The 20,603-nt window shown below is 44.2% G+C and overlaps 1 protein-coding gene across 1 annotated transcript in view; it reads left to right on the forward strand.

Annotated features, from left to right (window-relative positions):
• The window catches only part of pitpnm3 (PITPNM family member 3), a 99,359-nt gene that overhangs the window by 62,711 nt on the left and 16,045 nt on the right, over positions 1 to 20,603 (forward strand). The window contains exons 6-10 of the mRNA XM_079824221.1: positions 4,537 to 4,726; positions 5,404 to 5,511; positions 8,613 to 8,767; positions 10,732 to 10,889; positions 11,022 to 11,192. Of these exons, the coding sequence (XP_079680347.1) occupies positions 4,537 to 4,726; positions 5,404 to 5,511; positions 8,613 to 8,767; positions 10,732 to 10,889; positions 11,022 to 11,192 (782 nt within the window). The remainder of the gene's footprint in view (positions 1 to 4,536; positions 4,727 to 5,403; positions 5,512 to 8,612; positions 8,768 to 10,731; positions 10,890 to 11,021; positions 11,193 to 20,603) is intronic.

Consider the following 20,603-nt stretch of genomic DNA (forward strand, 5'->3'; position numbering starts at 1 on the left):
ACAATTTGATTGGTCCAAACAGCTCTGGTTCGAGCATAGTTGCTCCACAATGGATCCAGACCGAACTTCCCGACCTCAAATGTTGTGGGCGGGGCTAAGTTCGACTGTTGTTTTATATGGTAGACTCAAACTGTACTACCATTCAAAAGTTTGAATTCTTATGCTCAACAAAACTGTATTTATTTGATAAAAAACTGTAAAAACTATAATATTGTTATATATATATTTACAATTTTTAAAAAATATTTTCGATTTTAATATTGTTTTTAAATGTAAATTATTCTTGTGATGACCAACTGAAATGTTAAATGCTGAAAACATTTCTTATTATCAAAATATTTATAAATAAAATATTTTTGTGAAAACCATGATACATTTTTCTTATTTTGAATCTGAATAGAAAGTTCAAAAGAAAGACAATAATTTGAAGTGAGGCAAACTAGATCATTCAATCAATATTTTTGATGTCAAACAGATGTTTTCTCTTCTCTCTGAATTTCTATGCCTCTTCCTAACAATTTCTTTTTTCTGGTGAGCATTTTTCTAGTTCCCTCAGGTAAAGAGTGTAGGCATCTTAAAGACAAAGACATTTTTTGACAGAAAACAGTTCTTCAGATGCTGTTTTTTTGCTGTGGACAGAATAACACGTCAAGTCATTCGGCTTGTTGAGAGGAGGTGTGCTATTACTTTTCAAAGCAATCTGACTTTAAATTCTCACCTAGCGATGAAGGGAGCAGAGACTCGCTTGGGCTTAATGGGCTCTTTTGACTGAAGTAACCACCTAGCAACCACACAGAACCACCTATCACACCCTAGCAACAATATTGACATGTACTACTCAGAACACATTAGCAACTGGCTGTATAGCTAACACTCGCAACACAGAAAATATAAAAAATAAAATGTATCATGTTAGTTTAGCCTTGGTCTGGTTTCTTCATATTACATTTTTTAACGTGGTTTGTTTTAAAATGTTATTCTGTTTTACTACAGCCATTTGAATTTGTGAAGGACAGCCATTTGTGATGGACAGCCTACAAAGCTACACTTGAGAGCGACCTATTGAGAGTGAGCACTAAAAAGTCTCAGAAAGGACAGTCTTTACCCTTAAAAAAAGATGACAGGTTCATTACCCAGCCTGGCATATTCGTATTAGTGAGGTAAAACAGCACCTCAGCAACAATGCCAGCTGCTAGCATGGGTCAAACATTAATTACAGACTGTGTAAATAAATAATAAAATCGGTTAGGGGGCATACTGAGTGGTTTGGAGGTGCTCTTTGAACCCTCTCCTGCTGTGGAGCGTGTCTAATAGGGCTGGCCCCTGGTCTACAGGCTTGTTACTGTAATGGCTGTGTCCTTCTCCAACCAGGAGAGTTCATGTAAATATGACAGGAACTATTGTTCACACTGGGTCAAAGCGCATTAGCCTAGCCTTGTAAGGAGTCAGGGTAAAGATGAGGAAATTTCTGCATGTTGAATGAAGAATACTACAGGAAAAATAGCAGTAGATCATAAGAGAGAGGGGAAAAAGAGAAGCAGACTTTCTCTGCTGAGTACAATGTAAATGGGACCTGCTTTTGTGAAGCACGAGACGATGTCACCGAAGACTGATTACAATGAGGTTGTCATTATAAGTGACTCCTCTGCGACTTCCTTCACAGTCCTTCTAGAGCTACATAGTTCCCCCAGACAACAGGATGATAAAAGGAGCTTGACTACTATTTCAGGTCTCCAGCAGACAGATCCATTTGGGACTTGTTCATTTCCACTTGGAGGCATCACCTTCAACAGTCATTTATCACAAGTAGCCTGTGCCACACTTCACCAAGCAGCAGCCTATCACAACTACACACCTGGGAAGTTTCATATTTTTGCTTTGCCATTTTGTTGCCAGGGGCTGGCACCATTCGGATTAGAATTGAGAATGCCTGTTAAATTCCGAATCAGTACTTGAATGTAAATAGAATTTGAATTGAGGTAGCAAACAGAATGCAGAATTGCAATTTGAATGTAAAGATTTAAAATTCTAACTATCATTTTTTAGAAGGGCAGTTTGTCAAACTAGATAAAGCCTTATTTGCCAGTTAAAAAAATGTAAACCTGAAGTTTGAACATTTATTGGCCTTGTGGACCAAGAACGATGGATGGATGGATATTTAATTCAAATTCCAACTCGTGAATTGAGAGTAAGCCAGTTATTAAATTCCAAATTTTGCACAATCCTAACACTTAGACCACTGATTGGGTTTCCTCAAACTCTTGCCCCAGTCCTGGCCTGGGCTGTAAAGAGGCTGTCATCAGTACTCTCACCCCAAGCACAGCTCTCTCTCTCTCTCTCTCTCTCTCTCTCTCTCTCTCTCTCTCTCTCTCTCTCTCTCTCTCTCTCTCTCTCTCTCTCTCTCTCTCTCTCTCTCTCTCTCTCTCTCTCTCTCTCTCTCTCTCTCTGTCTCTCTCTGTCTCTCTCTCTCTCTCTCTCTCTCTCTCTTCTCTCTCTCTCTCTGTCAGAGTCTTTGGGTCACTAATCGCTGTGTTTGATCAATGGCTCTGGGGGTAGCACAGCTGTTCAAGGTGACAATATTGGGCAGGGCAGTCTTTCACTTTTCTCTTTTTTTATGCTGTGGGCTCATGCAGACTCATGCAGAGCAGCATGATAAAGCACCTTGGTCTGCTCAGTGGTACTTGGACAGGCTCCGTAATTTCTCTTCTTGCATTGTATCATTGTCATCTCTCTGACCTGAGTCACAATTTTAATCATCCCTGCTGAAAAACCCAACTTTTTTGCTGTTAACAGTGTATATTGGAACATGGTAATCAGTTTCTAGCTGGTCTAAGTTAGTCATTAGTTGGTCTAAGGTGGTCATTAGCTAGTCCAAGCAGATCATAGTATGAGCTGGTCCAGCTATTCTAGTTGGTCCAAGATGGTCATTAGCTGGGGTGGCAGTGGCTCAGTGGTTCATGTAGGCTGTTTACTAACCGGAAGGTTGGTGGTTCTATCCTGGTTCCATCTGACCAAGTGTCCATGAGCAAGACACCTAACCCCAGCTGCTCCCGACGAGCTGGATGGCGCCTTGCATGGCTAACACTGCCGTCAATGTGTGAATGAATGGGTGAATGTGAGGCAATATGTAAAGCACTTTGGTGGCCTTGGGTCTGTTCAAAGCGCTATATAAATGCAGTCCATTTACCATTAGCTGGTTCAAGCTGGTCTCTAGCTAGTCAAAACTGTCATCAGCTGGTCTGAACTGTTCATTAGGTAGTATGAGTTAGTCCAGTGCTGTGTTCGAAATTTCCCCCTATACATACACCTACATTACTCCACTAGAGGATATAGTCCACTAGAGGAGTGAATGAAAACGAGTGAGTGAATTCGGACACTAAGTGCTCCGCAAAGGCTACCACTTTCACATTTTCTGCTTGCTGTTTGATAATTATTTGAAACATAGCAAATTGACAGCTCCAGTAGTAATGAAAAGATTTACTCTGCCATGGAAACTAGCTTGGATAAACTGTAATTAAACAATTTAATAATCAATTAAAAAGGAATGTATACCTATATGATATTACGCTGGACCAGTGCATTTGAAAAATGGATGGATGATTGATTCAGCTGCGGGCGCCATCTCCTGGTGAGACGCGGGAGTTAATTCAGAGCGGCAACTCTCACAAAGCATTATGGGTATTCTCTAGCCATTGAGCGTACATCAGTTGTACACTCGTTATTGCGGTGCATTGTGGGATTATGTGACACTATGGTTTCGGACACCACTACAAATGGCTGTCCCCTCAAATAGTGCCCTATTTAAGGGTATAGGGGGTGATTTCGGACACAGCCCAGGTATTCTAGCTGATCTAAGATGGTCATAAGCTGGTTCAAGCTGCTTATTATCTAGTCAGTACAACTGTTCATCAGCTGGTCTATGTGGGTCATTAGCTGGTCAAAGCTGGTAATTAGGTAGAATGAGCTATTCTAGCTGCTTTAAGATGGCCATTAGCTGGATCAAGCTGGTAATTAGGTAGTATGATTATATTCTAGCTAGTCAAAACTGGTCATCAACTAGTCTGAGCTGGTCATTATCTCATCTGAGTTGGTTATTAGCTCATCTGAGCTAGTTGTTAGCTGGTAGACATCTTGTATAAACAACAAACCAGCTACCTGCTGATCTTACTCATTTAAAGTAGTCAGGCTGGTTTTTGTAACATAGTAGCTGGTTATTCAGCTAATGCCCAATTTGTACCAACTTATGAACAGCTTGGATTAGCTCATGTCCAGTTTAGTCAGACTAGAAACTGGCTACTATGTTAAGATGCATTTTCCTTAAAAAGAGATATAACTTTGTCATACATGAGTGGCATCAACTTAGGTAAGTATTGGGGCACCTGCCAAACTGCTCATTAAAAAAAAACGTGCTGATGTAGTGTTTTGGGAACTAAATCTCTTAAAGTTCGGAAAGGTAGTGAAACAAAAAAGTTTTGTGTCAGTTGCTTTGCCACGGGGCCATCAGTGTGGACTCTAACATGCTTTTCTCTTCCACAGTCTGAACCCTTATAGCTACGATGAGAGTTGCGTGTCCAGCAGTGTAGACCATCTACCTCTGGCCGCTTTACCGCTGCTCGCCATAGCTGCTCCACACTACCAAGACGCTGTTGCGACCGTGATTGCCCGGGCCAACCAGGTGTACCACAGCTTTCTGCAGTCTCCAGAGGGACAGGGGTTCACAGGGCAGGTGAGTTCAGGAGCGCCCAACAATCTTAAGGTGCGGTCTTATTAGCCATGGGAAAAAGATCCATGCATAAAGCATTGCTTACACAGAAGTCCCTTTCAAATCAAGCAGCTGTTGGTCAATGTGGCAAATTTGTGTGATGAATTGAACAATTGGGAAGGGTGTGTGAGTCTGTGGCAGGGATAGTGACTCATCAGTGATGAGTCATTCAAAACAGACGAAAAGGAGGGGGTCTTTCCACTCGTCTTACTCCATAATCTCACATGATTAATACAATAACACACTCCTGTCAATTTAGGAGTCACAATGATTTCATGAAAAGTGGTGACCGCAGTCAAGTGTTGACTCTCTAGGGAGCCGGACTATTCAAATAGCATATTAGCCCTTGCATATTAAATTTGTGGGCTTTTTATGACACTGATAATTAGACTTTGTGGATTTGTTTGTTTTTGGAGCATCTATACATTATTTGAGCTCACCGTAGTGGTGCTCATCAATATCAAATAGGAAAGCGCTAGAGTTGCAGCTGTGTTGTTTCTGTATGATTAATTAAATTGTCAGGCTGCACTGTAGATTGAGCTGTCATTATGCAATCCTGAGATTTGCCTGACAGTGTTGATTGCATGCAATAACGCTGCACTGATTCTGGCTGAATTAGTTTGTGTGTGTGTTTTGTACAGGTGTGTTTGTTGGGTGACTGTGTAGGAGGTGTGCTGTGTTTCGATGCTCTCTGTTTCAGCAACAGCCCACGACACAGGAGCCGACATAACAGCACAGAGAGCTTAAAGGTATGTAATTCTTAAACACGGAAAACACATCTATAACTTATTGCGTTCTTTTCTTTCTTGTCTCAGAGTGGTTCTGAGTGAATCACTTTTAGTAGAAATGCTGTTGATAATAAATAATGTAATACATTTCTATATAATTTTGACAAAATAAATAAAAAATAGAATCAATCATTTTAAATGTTAAAAGGGAATTCACAAAAGGGCATCACAACTTTATAATGTACAGTATCAAATTATATATTATTTAATTATATTATATTATATATATATATATATATATATATATATATATATACAGTTGGGAGAACAAGTATTTGATACACTGATACACTGTGTGTTTCGGGTCGTTGTCATGCTGGATGACCCAGCCATGACCCATCTTCAACGCTCTTACTGAGGGAAGGAGGTTGTTGGCCAAGATCTCGCGATACATGGCCCCATCCATCCTCCCCTCAATACGGTGCAGTCGTCCTGTCCTGTGTAGTTCTGGGCTGAACCCTCACCTTCCTCATGATCATTGATGCCCCACGTGGTGAGATCTTGCATGGTGCCCCAGACCGAGGGAGATTGACCGTCATCTTGAACGTCTTCCATTTTCTAATAATTGCGCCAACAATTGTTGCCTTCTCACCAAGCTTCTTGCCTATTGTCCTGTAGCCCATCCCAGCCTTGTGCAGGTCTACAATTTTATCCCTGATGTCGTTACACAGCTCTCTGGTCTTGGCCATTGTGGAGAGGTTGGAGTCTGTTTGATTGAGTGTGTGGTCAGGTGTCTTTTATACAGGTAACAAGTTCAAACAGGTGCAGTTAATACAGGTAATAAGTGGAGAACAGGAGGGGTTCGTAAAGAAAAACTAACAGGTCTGTGAGAGCCGGAATTCTTACTGGTTGGTAGGTGATCAAATACTTATGTCATGCAATAAAATGCTAATTAATTATTTAAAAATCATACGATGTGATTTTCTGGGTTTTTGTTTTAGATTCCGTCTCTCGCAGTTGAAATGTACCTATGATAAAAATTACAGACCTCTACATGCTTTGTAAGTAGGAAAAATAAAAAGGTAACTTTACAATAAGCATTTGTTAACATTAGTTTACTACTTTATTATTTATTATTACTACATTAACAATGAAAAATATTTCTAAAGCATTTATTCATCTTAGTTAATGTTGATTCTAGCATTTACTAATATGATTAAAATCAAACATTGTATTTGTTGATATTATTAGGAACCTGTGCTAACATGAACTAATAATGAACAGTTTAAAAATATAATTTAATACTGTAACAAATGTATTGCTCAGTGTTAATATTAGTTAATGAATAAACGTTAACTAATGGGTCCTAATTGTCAATTTTTATCAAAATAATTAAAGGTAAAAAATAGATAAATAGTGCATTCACAATGAAATGTCCAGTATCGACTGATACCGATAAATTACGAATCTGTAATTAAATTACAAATAACAGATAGAGTACTGATATATTTTGCATCTCTACAATTGAAATGTCTATTTTTTTTCTCTTAGACTGCAATGAGATTTTATTGGAGAACAAATGGAGGCATTTGCTTAAAGTCTTCTGCTTCTATATTTTTTCGCCTAGTTAGTATCACATCTTTAAAGTTGTAGATGAGATCTCAACAACGTTGCAAACTCTGCTCAGATATGCCAAGATATCAAAGCCTGAATATTTAATATCTCAGTATCCATTATGTCTCATTAAAATTCATAGAGAAATAATCTGAGCTATTCTATCTGCATTTATTTTATAGTTTTAACTCTGAATGTCGACAGTTGTCTCATTGGTGTCTATTTCCATCTCTGAACGCTCTGAGACAAATTCGATAAAGAAACATCACTGAGAGCTCAATTTAGTCCTCTGAGCTATGAAAGAGCAACTTATGAGCAAATTCCTGTGGGTTTTCCAACCACATTTCTGTGATATTCAGCGAGCACAGAACATCAGTCACACCAGGCAGACTTTATTTGACACTCTACTTCAGCACTCACTTATATTAGTTTCACATTTAGGTCCTTTTTACTGGTATTAAGATGCGTTTTGGTCAATCGGATGATCGGATCACAAGTAGACGAAGGAGACACATGCCCGTTTACATCTGGCATTTTAATATTTTAAGTCTCTTTTGTCCTCTTTCAACCACTTCTGTCCTGATTTCATCGTGGGCGGGTAAATGTATGGGTTTTTTCCAGATCTTTCGATCTAATGGACAAAATAAACTAGTGCAATTTACATATGAAAGCGACTGAAGAGAACGGAAAAACAAACAGAGCAGGAGCTTTCGTTTCTGCTCTGACAGCCACAAGACCACTCCAAACACTGTAAGTGCATATTAGAAATCCGGAATGGTGAGAGAACATTGTACTTGGTATGTTTTTCGCGCTTCCCATAATGTTTACGCATAAGGTCAGTAGGCGGAGAATATGCGTTCTATTGTGGCTTTTCGAACGCATTTGACCACATGAGCGTCTACACTAAGAAATCAATCCGGTCGAATGCGTTTTCAACTACCTCTGGAAGTGGTCGAAAGTGGTTAAAGGGATAGTTCACCCAAAAAGGAACATTTTATGTTTATCTGCTTACCCCCTGGGCATCCAAGATATAGGTGACTTTGTTTCTTCAATAGAACACAAATGAAGATTTTTAACTCCAACCGTTGCAGTCTGTCAGTCGTATAATGCATGTGAATGGTAACAAAATCTAAACAGAGACAACAAAAAAAAACGTGCACAGACAAATTCAAATTAAACCCTGCGGCTCGTGACGACACACGAAACGATCGGTTTGTGCGAGAAACCGAACAGTATTTGGACTATGTCCAACAGCCTTGAGCACGCTCTCACTTTCGGTGAGTGAGATCTGTACATGATCTGGGTTGCATAAACTACGGCAAATTTTCATTTTTGGGTGAACTATCCCTTTAAGCTCAACATGTTTTAGACCCTGTTTACACCTGTATTTAGCGTCGTCCACTTGTGATACGATTGACCAAATCACATCCTAATGCCAGGTGTAAACAGGGACTTGTATAAATTATGACTCTATTCAACTGATTGTCTCACTTTTTCCACATACTCAGGATAACCCTGAGGTCAGTCCGAGCCTGAGCTCCAGCAAACGTCTTAGCAGGAGCAACATCGATCTATCTGCCCCCAGTGAGACCCGCAACAGGAAAACTCCACTCAGCCGCAAACAGAGTGACTCATATGATGGAGACCACCCATTCCTCAGCAGGTATTGCATACAAGAACAGAGACCAAATGCTGTTTTATGATGCCGTGAGTGTTTATATTACAATATTTTCTCCATGTAGAGACAATCACTGAAGAGGCATTTTCAGTCTAACATGTAGCGTGAGTTTGAGGTGGGACTATGTTTTTGTTCAAACAATGGCAGAAGGGAAGTAAACTGGTATTATTTTTTTTTATTATTTTTGTTGCAGATCATCATCCTTAGTCATTCTCTATTTTTAGGATTATCAATGAATATATTTCTTTTTTGGCAATAAGAAATCAGAACAAGATTACCCAGATGTGTCCCCTGGCCAAGCCATCCATAAATGTGTCACTCTTTTTCCCATTTCTGTTTATCAATATTGGCTGCTCGATGGCATGTTGCGTGTTGCAGTGCTATTAATAGTCACAGCTGCAGTCAGTGTGCAAGTACTGTATGAGAGAATGAGGCGCAGACTGAACGATGCCTTTTCAAAAGAAGTTGCTCAATGCCACAGTGGCAAAGGACCAAACATCCAACTGTTTATCTTCTAAATGATCCTATTTAGGGTATTTATGTGTCGAGAGAGATTTCTCAGCACTGCTGTTGTCACAAACCTGCAGCACAGCTCTTTTATTAAAATAGTTCCAAAAATTCCTGTGTACAACAGTAGCATTCAAGTTTTTACCCTCAATTAATTTTTTATGTCATTGTGCATAAAATTACTTATCAAATAAAGTATTCTACTTATGCAAATTTGAGTTAGGGCTAAGCTGTGTCATGTCAAAGGGTAAGTTGAGTCATTGTAGAATACATTAACTGTTTTAAATAAAATGTAAACACAAATAAGAATCCCATAAGCCAGTCAGGAAAATATAATATTTTATGATATTATAATATTAAACTATAGACAGAATGTTTATTTGAAACTATTTATGTATGTATATATGATATTATACTATTATTCTGAATATATATTTCATGTTATGAAACTATTTTCAACATTTTACGTATATATTGTAATTTGTAATTTTAAATTGGATTTTTTTTTTATATCCAAAATGTAATATTTAATATTATACTGTATATTATACTGAAATATTCAGTATATTTTCTTGTAGTGATATTTTCAAAACAATTTGCTTAATATTACCCTGAAGCATCTGGCATTTTTACCCCAAAGGTGTCATGCCTAATCTTTTGTCAAAAGTGTTTTATATAGTGATAATTCACCAACAACATGAAATACGTGCAACCTATTTTTGTATATTTATATGCATGTTTATATTCTTTTTGCTAAACTTGCTGTTAGATCAAACTCATTTTATCTACCATGTAGAAAATACATTTTTATATGCAAAAATTAACAAAAAAAGGGCACTATGATGCCTAGTGATTGATATTGACGATTGATCTAGTGACCTTCTCATTACCGGCCCTTGCATTGCAAGTTATCTTGCCATAGGTTTTTATATCTTGGGCCTTTGTGCAGCCACTTTAGGGCCGCTTAGAGAAGTGCCGGACAAAAGCACTGATTCTCACCCAGGACTGATAGCGCTGGACCTGAGGGAGACTTATCACTTAGCTCATCCATACCCCCAGCTAGTGGAGATTTAAAAGGCAGTGAGGAAAAGATGAATAGTTGTTGACTGTCTAACAGAAGGATTCTTGCTGTAATCCATTGGGGTTAGATCAAATTTATTTTTTCTCTCTCATTTTTACAAAGAAAGCTGATTCCAATTCCAATTTGATTTAGAAATAATTGTTGGATTTGCCAAAGTTTGCCAGATAACAGATAATCGGGATTTATGTCGAAGCACTTAGTAGCAGGTAAGCTATTCGTGAGCACCACTGTATATTGTGCTTTGCTTTGGCTGGGTATACTGGGTGGCTTAAACAACTCCCAGAATGTTCAGAGTCGTCCAAAGGCAAAAACTCTGTGTCATAACTTTTGAAGTAAATGTCATCTTTGTGTGTGTCTTCAGTTTGATACAGGATGGAACAGACCTGAGACCAAGCAGCAGCACCAGTATAATGTTGAATCCAGGTCGCTTTGACTTTGAGGTGTCGGATTGTTTTCTGCTGGGCAGTCCTCTTGGATTGGTGCTAGCCATGAGACGCACTGTGCTTCCTGCCGTCCAGGGTTGGTGTGGAAATTCTCCAATTAAAGACCAGAGCACATTGTCCTCTTGAAACACTGGCAGACATTCCCATTAGATTTTCGTCTTCAGTCATATTGATTTTGCCATTTCTATCGTTTGTTTTTATCCTGCAGTGTCTCAGCTCCGGCCTGCGTGTTCACAGATCTTCAACCTGTTTTACCCCTCCGATCCATCTGCATCTAGACTGGAGCCTTTGCTGCACTCCCAATTCCACAAACTGCCTCCATTTCCTGTGCCGCGCTACCAGCGCTACCCTCTGGGAGACGGCCGCTCCGCCCTTATCGGTGAGTGAGATATCCCGTTGAGAATCAATTAAACTGTTCACAGCTAAACCTCATGCACAAATAAAACACAATATTCACTCATTTGTTCCTTTTATTATGTTTCATAATTGCTTTGTCACAGTAATGCGCTTATCTTGGGTTTCCCAATTATCTCTGTGCTATTTTGAGGTTGTTTCCTGGGAAGAAACGACAGTCTTTCTCACTGGATTTTTTTGATGACTTCCCTTTTTGTATGCATCCTTTTCTTGACAGATAACTGCTAACCTGAGCAATGCTGTGCCTTACATTATTTTACTCCGTGTCAGGTTCCCTAGGGCTTTACCAAGTTCTGCAGACTGGTGTCTCGCTCTGTAATGAGGTCCTGATTTATTCAGAGCATATTTTATCCTGCTTTGCAGACATATTTAACTTACATGTCATCCATTTTAGGCTTGTCCTATATTGTAGACTAGGCCTAGAACTAGGAGTAACAAAGTAAACAAACAACTAAAGTGATGCGAAACTAAAAACAGTGGCTGAACTGAAATAAACATAATCAACAAAAATGATACCATCATACTAAGATGAAAACATTGATTTAAAATACTGAAAAGTAAACAAATCTGAAAATCTTGAAGAAACATCGAGAAACATAAAAACTGTACTCCAAATATGTGTAAATAAGCTGTTTTAAAGATCATTTGACGGGAAAGCAGATCTTCCTGAAATCTCTTCCTGAAAAAGAAGGCATTATAACCCTCATCAACACAATGCAACAGAGACAGGCATCAGCCATTGCGAGGAAAGAGTCTGTGTCTCACAGGAAATGTGACACTGACTTTTAATTATATCAAGTCTCACTCTGCTGATCATAGGCGAAGAATGTCACAATATTTGTTAGATACCGAGGCGTGGATGTGTCTAATTTAATGCATGCGCACACATACCACTCACACATCCTCTGTTTAAATGCAGTAGTTAATAATTGCCATCCTAATGGAGTATCTCTGGAACGGCCTCCCATGTGTAAGGTTCTTTCATTATGAATCATTACAGATTTACTCAGCGGGCCTTTAATGTGAGAAATGTATCTGATATCCATCTGTTTTCATGTGTATGCTGTTCCTGTGCATTTGGATTGATTCATTTCATTTGGCGGCCGGAAAATCCGAAGCCATTCATTTCAAGTAGTTGAAAACTGGAAACTGAGATCCTAAAGCCGTATGTGGCGCAACAAGTTATTTTTCTCATTACGCTGAAGAACAGCATGATTCTTTCCACTGAACTCTGTATTCCTCTCCGTATTGCCTTCAGCCCCTCATGCCCAGAGCTCATATACCACCTCACCCTCATCTCAAAGGTCTCCCTTGTGTTATTCTACAGCGCAGTAAATGCTGTATCCTCTTGTGCTTTAGTCTTCAATCTTCTCTGAGTCGCCGATCATTTTCAAGTCCAATAAGCCTGTATTTTGAGCAAGACCTCTTGCTCAGTTGACCTCTTTTATTGCGCTCTAGTTCATTTTTCTTTTTTTACCCCCTAAAAGTTGAGCATTGCACCTTTCCACCGTGTCCCTGACCTTCAGCTAAAACAGGCTCCTAAAGGCCTGGTTTCACAGACAGGGTTTAGATTAGGCCAGGAATAGGCCTTATTTCAATTAGGACATTTAAGTAGTTTTTATAAATGTGCCTTAGGAAAGAAAAAAGAAATTACTGGTGTGCATCTTGAGACATATTTTAAGATATTTCGGTGCAAGTTGCTTTCAGTTAAAACAGCTCAAACATGCATTTTAGTCTGGAACTAGGCTTAAGCCTTGTCTGTGAAACCGAGGGAAGGTGTTTCAAATATTATAGAATCACTCAATATACACTCACCTAAAGGATTATTAGGAACACCTGTTCAATTTCTCATTAATGCAATTATCTAATCAACCAATCACATGGCAGTTGCTTCAATGCATTTAGGGGTGTGGTCCTGGTCAAGACAATCTCCTGAACTCCAAACTGAATGTCAGAATTGGAAAGAAAGGTGATTTAAGCAATTTTGAGCATGGCATGGTTGTTGGTGCCAGACGGGCCGGTCTGAGTATTTCACAATCTGCTCAGTTACTGGGATTTTCCCGCACAACCATTTCTAGGGTTTACAAAGAATGGTGTGAAAAGGGAAAAACATCCAGTATGCGGCTAGCCTGGATGCCAGCCGAATTTAGCCCCGCCCACAATTTTTTTTGCTCGGGCAATTCGGTCTGGACTCGCTCCATAGAGGAGGAATTATGCCCGAACAGAAACTGTTCGGACCAATGAAATTGTCAGGGCGGGCTTTAGACGATGATGGACAGATGATCAACAGTAACGTAATCATCCATGTCATCGAAGGCTCTTGGGTTGAATTTGCTCTCATCCTAAACGGAGAACTTGTTCGTATATGCATTCACCTTCACTATTTCTCTCAGAAACGATGATCGTGTTGGTAAGTACTCTGTGTATCCTTAAATTACTTTATTACTGGCAAAGATCGTTTACACTCATCTTTTTCTTGTAACGTTACTTAATCCAGCGTGCGTGCAGACAGGGTTTCCAAGTGTTTTTGCAATGTCGCGCACAATTGCTACTCAAAACTATAGCCCAAAACAATAACTTTCCGGGGGGTTCTCAGGAAAAAAATGGCGTTTGGTTGGCAAAATATGTTATTTTGGCAAGGTTGCCTGCTAAAATTCGCATTCCTGGGTTTATATAATCACATAATTGGGGTCGCTTCAACCCGCGGACATGGAGAAAAACACGGACTTGGTAACACAGTGCAGTTGAGTTCTGTTGACATTTGACAACTAACGTTACGCGTCGCTCCGTTGCTCTGATTGGTTGTGGGTCTATCCAATTGAGGTCTTTCCTGTCTCGGTTGAAACACGCCCCATAATCAAAGCTCAATGGAGCGGTACCAGACTCATATTCTGACTAGAATTGAGTATGGCCACGCCAGGCTAGTATGCGGCAGTCCTGTGGGCGAAAATGCCTTGTTGATGCTAGAGGTCAGAGGAGAATGGGCCGACTGATTCAAGCTGATAGAAGAGCAACTTTGACTGAAATAAGCACTCGTTACAACCGAGGTATGCAGCAAAGCATTTGTGAAGCCACAACACGCACAACCTTGAGGCGGATGGGCTACAACAGCAGAAGACCCCACCGGGTACCACTCATCTCCACTACAAATAGGAAAAAGAGGCTACAATTTGCACGAGCTCACCAAAATTGGACAGTTGAAGACTGGAAAAATGTTGCCTGGTCTGATGAGTCTCGATTTCTGTTGAGACATTCAGATGGTAGAGTCAGAATTTGGCGTAAACAGAATGAGAACATGGATCCATCATGCCTTGTTACCACTGTGCAGGCTGGTGATGGTGGTGTAATGGTGTGGGGGATGTGTTTTCTTGGCACACTTTAGGCCCCTTAGTGCCAATTGGGCATTGTTTAAATGCCACGGCCTACCTGAGCATTGTTTCTGACCATGTCCATCCCTTTATGACCACCATGTACCCATCCTCTGATGGCTACTTCCAGCAGGATAATGCACCATGTCACAAAGCTTGAATCATTTCAAATTGGTTTCTTGAAGCTGAAAATGAGTTCACTGTACTAAAATGGCCCCCACAGTCACCAGATCTCAACCCAATAGAGCATCTTTGGGATGTGGTGGAACAGGAGCTTCGTGCCCTGGATGTGCATCCCACAAATCTCCATCAACTGCAAGATGCTATCCTATCAATATGGGCCAACATTTCTAAAGAATGCTTTCAGCACCTTGTTGAATCAATGCCATGTAGAATAAAGGCAGTTCTGAAGGCGAAAGGGGGTCAAACACAGTATTAGTATGGAGTTCCTAATAATCCTTTAGGTGAGTGTAGATTGATGTTCAGAAGCGCCATCTTGCATCCTGCAGTGCGTAAATAGGAATTGTATATGCTCTTAATTGTATTAAATGTATAGTGTGTATAGTGTATTCCAGGGGTGAAAAACTCATCTGATCACATCTGATCCAGCTACTCCAGTCCTTCAGACATATTTTAAAACTATCAGTATGTGTGTTGGAGCAGTATTGGAAGGGCTGAGATTTGTGTATGTAGTGTATGTGTATGTAGTGTATGTAGTGTTCATTAAGTGTATAGCTTAATCACTTAATCACTGACATGTTCTGTGATAAAGGGATGTAAAAGAAGTCTCAGTAAGCTCATATAACAAACCAGACTGGAAATTATTCACAGTAGTGTATTGTTTACTCAAGTACTGATTCAATCGATTCAGTGATTTGGCGAGTCGTTAGACTGATTTAAAGCAATAACTAATAGGAAAAAGAAAACGGCTAATTCGAGTCATTTTTGCAATTCAGATATGTCGGGTCCCACTGTGTTTGTTGATTTAAGTCAAGTGCAACAGAAAGATACAGAATAGGAAACGTCTCGGTTACGTATGTAACCCTCGTTCCCTGAAGGAGGGAACGGAGACGTATGTCGGAACTGACCGACGAATTGGGATCTGATCTCAGAGACCAATCTACTTCGAGTGTATTAAAAACGAGCCAATGGAGATTGGCATGCGATCCACGCATTCCACGCACCGCCCCGCAGCGCGGGTATAAATAAGGAAGTGGAATGCTTGATCATTGCTTTTTTCTGCTGAGGAACCGAACTAGTGACTCGGCCCCCTAGCGGAAGCACAGCACCTGGCGACGGGACGTACGTCTCCGTTCCCTCCTTCAGGGAACGAGGGTTACATACGTAACCGAGACGTTCCCTTTCAGTCGGTCACGTTCGACGTACGTCGGAACTGACCGACGAATTGGGATCCCTACCAAAACGCCAGGGCGCTGGCCCTTCCAGCGTCCTGCTTGAGCGCACTGGACCGTCTTAGATGGTACGGAAGTCAGGGCTCCAAGCAGGGAGGTCAGTCACTGCTGTTTCTGCAAGACCCACTCAGTGTGACTATTGGATAACGCTGGGAAAGCGTGCCCGTCTCGGGAGATGGTACGCTGCGGGGCCACGTCCTTCGCAGAAGGCTAGGTGGCAGAATACACATAAGGACTAACCTGGCAGGGTAGTGCAACATATGGCAGTCTCTGGGGTGGTTCCAGCCTGGTCCCAGGGGGGAAAGAACACGCCCAGAGACGACAGAGCGGGCTCTGTCAAGGGAAAGACACGGGGCTAGCCGAGTAGGGTAGCTGGTACCGTGGAAGAATACACATATGGGGTAGCCGTGAGGGGACCGCTACATATGGAACCCAGCCTACACACACGTTTCACAAGCATACGGGTGCAGGCCTGGCGTCAGACGGCCGCAACGTCTGGCACCGCAGGGGTGACGGAGGAGCTCGACAGGGTTAGCCGTTTCCGGGGAACACAACTGGAGAAAAATAGACGCACGTATCCGGCCCAGAGGGCGGGAGTGGCGTTGCAAGCCGACACTTAGAACGGGCACTTAGCGCTACTGGCCACTGGGGGCGAGGATGCGGGAAGATACCGGCTCTACACGGAGGCTATAGAATCTAGCGAACGTGTTAGGTGTCGCCCAGCCCGCAGCTCTACATATATCTGTCAGCGAGGCGCCTTGAGCCAGCACCCAGGAAGAAGCAACACTCCTTGTTGAGTGTGCTCGCAACCCGAACGGGCAAGGCACGTCTTGGGACTGGTAAGCCAAGACGATAGCATCCACTATCCAGTGGGCCAACCTCTGCTTGGAGACAGCCTTTCCCTTCTGCTGGGCTCCGTAACAGACGAAGAGTTGCTCTGAGGTCCGAAAGCTTTGAGTCCGGTCGACGTAAGCGTGGAGAGCGCGGACGGGACATAAAGCCTGGGCTGGGTCTGCCTCCTCCGAAGGCAGCGCTTGCAGGTTCACTACCTGGTCCCGGAAGGGAGTGGTAGGAACCTTGGGCACGTATCCAGGCCGGGGTCTCAGGACAACGTGAGAGTTGGCCGGCCCGAATTCTAGGCACGATTCATTGACCGAAAGTGCATGCAGGTCCCCTACCCTCTTGATGGAGGCCAATGCCGTCAGAAGCACTGTCTTCATTGACAGGATTTTAAGCTCCACAGACTGCAAAGGCTCAAAGGGAGGGCTCTGAAGTGCTCTGAGCACAAGAGCTAAGTCCCAAGAGGGTAACGAGTTTGGACGAGGAGGATTTAGCCTCCTCGCACCTCTGAGGAACCTGACGATTAAGTCGTGCTTTCCTACGGACTTACCTTCGACTGCGTCGTGATACGCCGCTATTGCTGCGACGTACACTTTGAGGGTGGAGGGAGACAGCCTTCGCTCCAGCCCATCTTGCAGGAAAGAAAGCACGACACTAACCGAACACCTTCGGGGGTCTTCCCGGTGGGAAGAACACCATTCAACGAACAGGTTCCACTTCAAAGCGTAGAGGCGCCTCGTAGAGGGGGCTCTAGCAGAAGAGATGGTGTCCACCACTGCCTGTGGTAGACCACCTAGAACCTCCGCGTCCCGTCCAGGGACCAGACATGGAGTTTCCAGAGGTCTGGACGCAGGTGCCATAGAGTGCCCCGTCCCTGAGAAAGAAGGTCCCTCCTCAGGGGGATCGGCCAAGGAGGGGCTGTCGCGAGGAGAATTAGTTAGTTCTGGGAACCAGGTCCGGTTGGGCCAGTAGGGCGCAACTAACAAGACCTGCTCCTCGTCCTCCCTGACCTTGCACAGGGTCTGTGCAAGAAGGCTCACTGGGGGAAACGCATATTTGCGCAGGTCCCGGGGCCAGCTGTGCGCCAGTGCATCCGTGCCGAGGGTGCCCCCGGTCAGGGAATAGTACCACTGGCAATGGGTCGAGTCCGGAGAGGCAAACAGGTCTACCTGTGCGGCTCCGAAGAGGTCCCATATCAGCTGGACCGCCTGGGGATGGAGTCGCCACTCCCCCGGAGGTGTCGACTGGCGAGAGAGCTCGTCGGCTGTCTGGTTCAGCGCACCTGGGATGTGAATGGCACGAAGCGACCTCAGATGCTTCTGACTCCAAAGGAGGAGGTGGCGGGCGAGTTGGAACATGCAACGGGAGCGTAGACCACCCTGACGGTTGATGTACGCAACGGCCGCAGTGCTGTCCGTACGGACCAGTACATGCTTGCCACGTAGCGGCCCCTTGAGGCGGCGCAGTGCCAAGTGTACCGCTAACAACTCGAGGCAATTGATATGCCAATGCAATTGAGGTCCCGTCCACAGACCTGAAACTGCATGCCCGTTTTATGTGGCCCCCCAGCCCGTGGAGGAGGCATCCGTGAAGAGCACAGCATGCCTGGACACTTGTTCTAAGGGCACCCCGGCCTCGGACGTCGGACCATGGGCTGAAAGTTTGGCGGCAGTAAGGAGTCACTGGGACCCGGTACTGGCCGCTCTGCCACGCCCACCTCGGGACTCGGCCATGGAGCCAGTGTTGAAGCGGTCTCATATGAAGCAATCCGAGCGGCGTTACCGCGGCTGCAGATGCCATATGCCCCAGGAGCCTCTGAAAAAATTTCAGTGGGACCGCTGTCCTGTTCTTGAACGAATTCAAGCAGTTCAACACCGACCGGACCCGCTCTTCCGTGAGGCGCGCAGTCTGGCTGACCGAATCCAGCTCCATACCGAGATAAGAGCTCCTCTGCGTGGGACAGAGTTTGCTCTTCTCTCGGTTGACCCGAAGGCCCAACAGGCTGAGGTGACTGAGCACCATGTCCCTGTGTTCGCACAACTGCTCCCGAGACTGGGCGAGTATGAGCCAGTCGTCGAGATAGTTGAGGATACGAACGCCGCGTTCTCTGAGCGGAACAATGGCTGCCTCTGCGACTTTCGTGAAGACGCGAGGTGACAGGGACAGCCCGAAGGGCAGGACTTTGTACTGATATGCCTTCCCCTCGAACGCAAAACGTAGGAACGTCTGTGTCGAGGAAGGATAGAGACATGAAAGTACGCATCCTTCAGGTCGATCGCTGCGAACCAATCTTGGGGACGGATGCATTCGAAGATGCATTTCTGCGTTATCATCCGGAACGGGAGCTTGTGCAGGGCCCGATTCAGGATACGCAGGTCCAAGATTGGCCGTAACCCACCCCCTTTCTTGGGTACAATGAAGTAGGGGCTATAGAACCCCGCCTTCATATCGGCTGGAGGAACCGGCTCGACCGCATCCTTCGCCAGTAGGACATCGATCTCTGACCGCAAGACCTGAGCATCGCTGCTTCGCACGGAGGTGAAGAGGATGCCCTTGTACTTGTGAGGCCGGTGAGCGAACTGAATCGCGTAGCCGAGTCTGTTGGTACGGATGAGCCAGCGAGACGGCCTGGGGGCCGAAGCCCAGAGACCGCACAAGCGGGACCAACGGCACCACAGACGTACCCGGGGTGGGGCAGCGAGGCGGAATAGACAGACCCGACTCGGGAGGCCCGGAGGCAGCCCTGAGTGTTGTCTGAGTATTCCAGGGTGGGGCAGAGTGTGGGTGAGAAGGCCCGGGGGCGTTCTTGGTGCCCACACTGCTGCCCCCTGGCGAAGGGAGGGGAGGAAAGAAGTGACAAGGCCCGGGGGCGTCGCACACTGCCAACCTGGCCCTCTTGGGGCCCAGGGAGAGAGGAAACTGCTCTGAAAATGTGGGTACCGCTGGACTCCGGAGAGCCAGCGGCAGAGTATTGACACCAGTCAGGGCCCCCGGTCCTCCTCCGGGGGGTTGAGGGAGGGGTGCGGACACCAACTCCCTCGGAGCAGCTCCTGTTCTCCCTGGGCTGCCCATCTCAGGGCCGCTTGCCCTTACGCTTGCTTGTAGACTAGCAAGCCCTGAGTGGGTTGGGCGCCTCCCTTACGTCCGACACCCTGCCTCCCAGATGGAGGCTGCTGCCTGGGTTTCGCAGGGGCAGAGGCGGACACAGGGGGGGCGCCCTCGGCGACAAGCAGGCAGAGGTGCTGCGAATTAGGAATTTTTTTTTTTTTTTAAACCACCTCTGTCTGCTTCTAGGCCATCGAGAACTGCTGGGCAAAGTACTCGACGGCGTCGCCGAAGAGGCCAGCCTGACAGACAGGGGCGTTAAGGAACCGAACTTAGTCGGACTCACGCATATCTGCCAGGTTTAGCCCCAGGTTCCTGGACCACTAGTGTGGACATCGCCTGACCCAGGGAGCGTGCAGTGACTTCCGTCGCCCAGAGAGCGAGATCCACCACCGCACGCAGTTCCTGCATAACCCCTGGGTCGGGACTACCCTCGTACATGCAGGACAGAGGGTAGTGAGAGGGAAAAATTTATACAGATTTTGGCCCTTTTGGTGTTCCATATTTTGACACCAAATAGTTCCATACTGCTCATTTTTCCAATGCCCATCCGGGAAAAAAGGCACGGGGGTAGGCAAGGCGATTTAAGCGTTGCACTACGCCTCAGCCACCCGGGAAAGCATGGCTGCCAACTCTGAATCTGATTCAGCA

This window comes from Gobio gobio, assembly GCF_949357685.1.
Source record: "Gobio gobio genome assembly, chromosome: 8".
Classification (NCBI taxonomy): Eukaryota; Metazoa; Chordata; class Actinopteri; order Cypriniformes; family Gobionidae; genus Gobio; species Gobio gobio.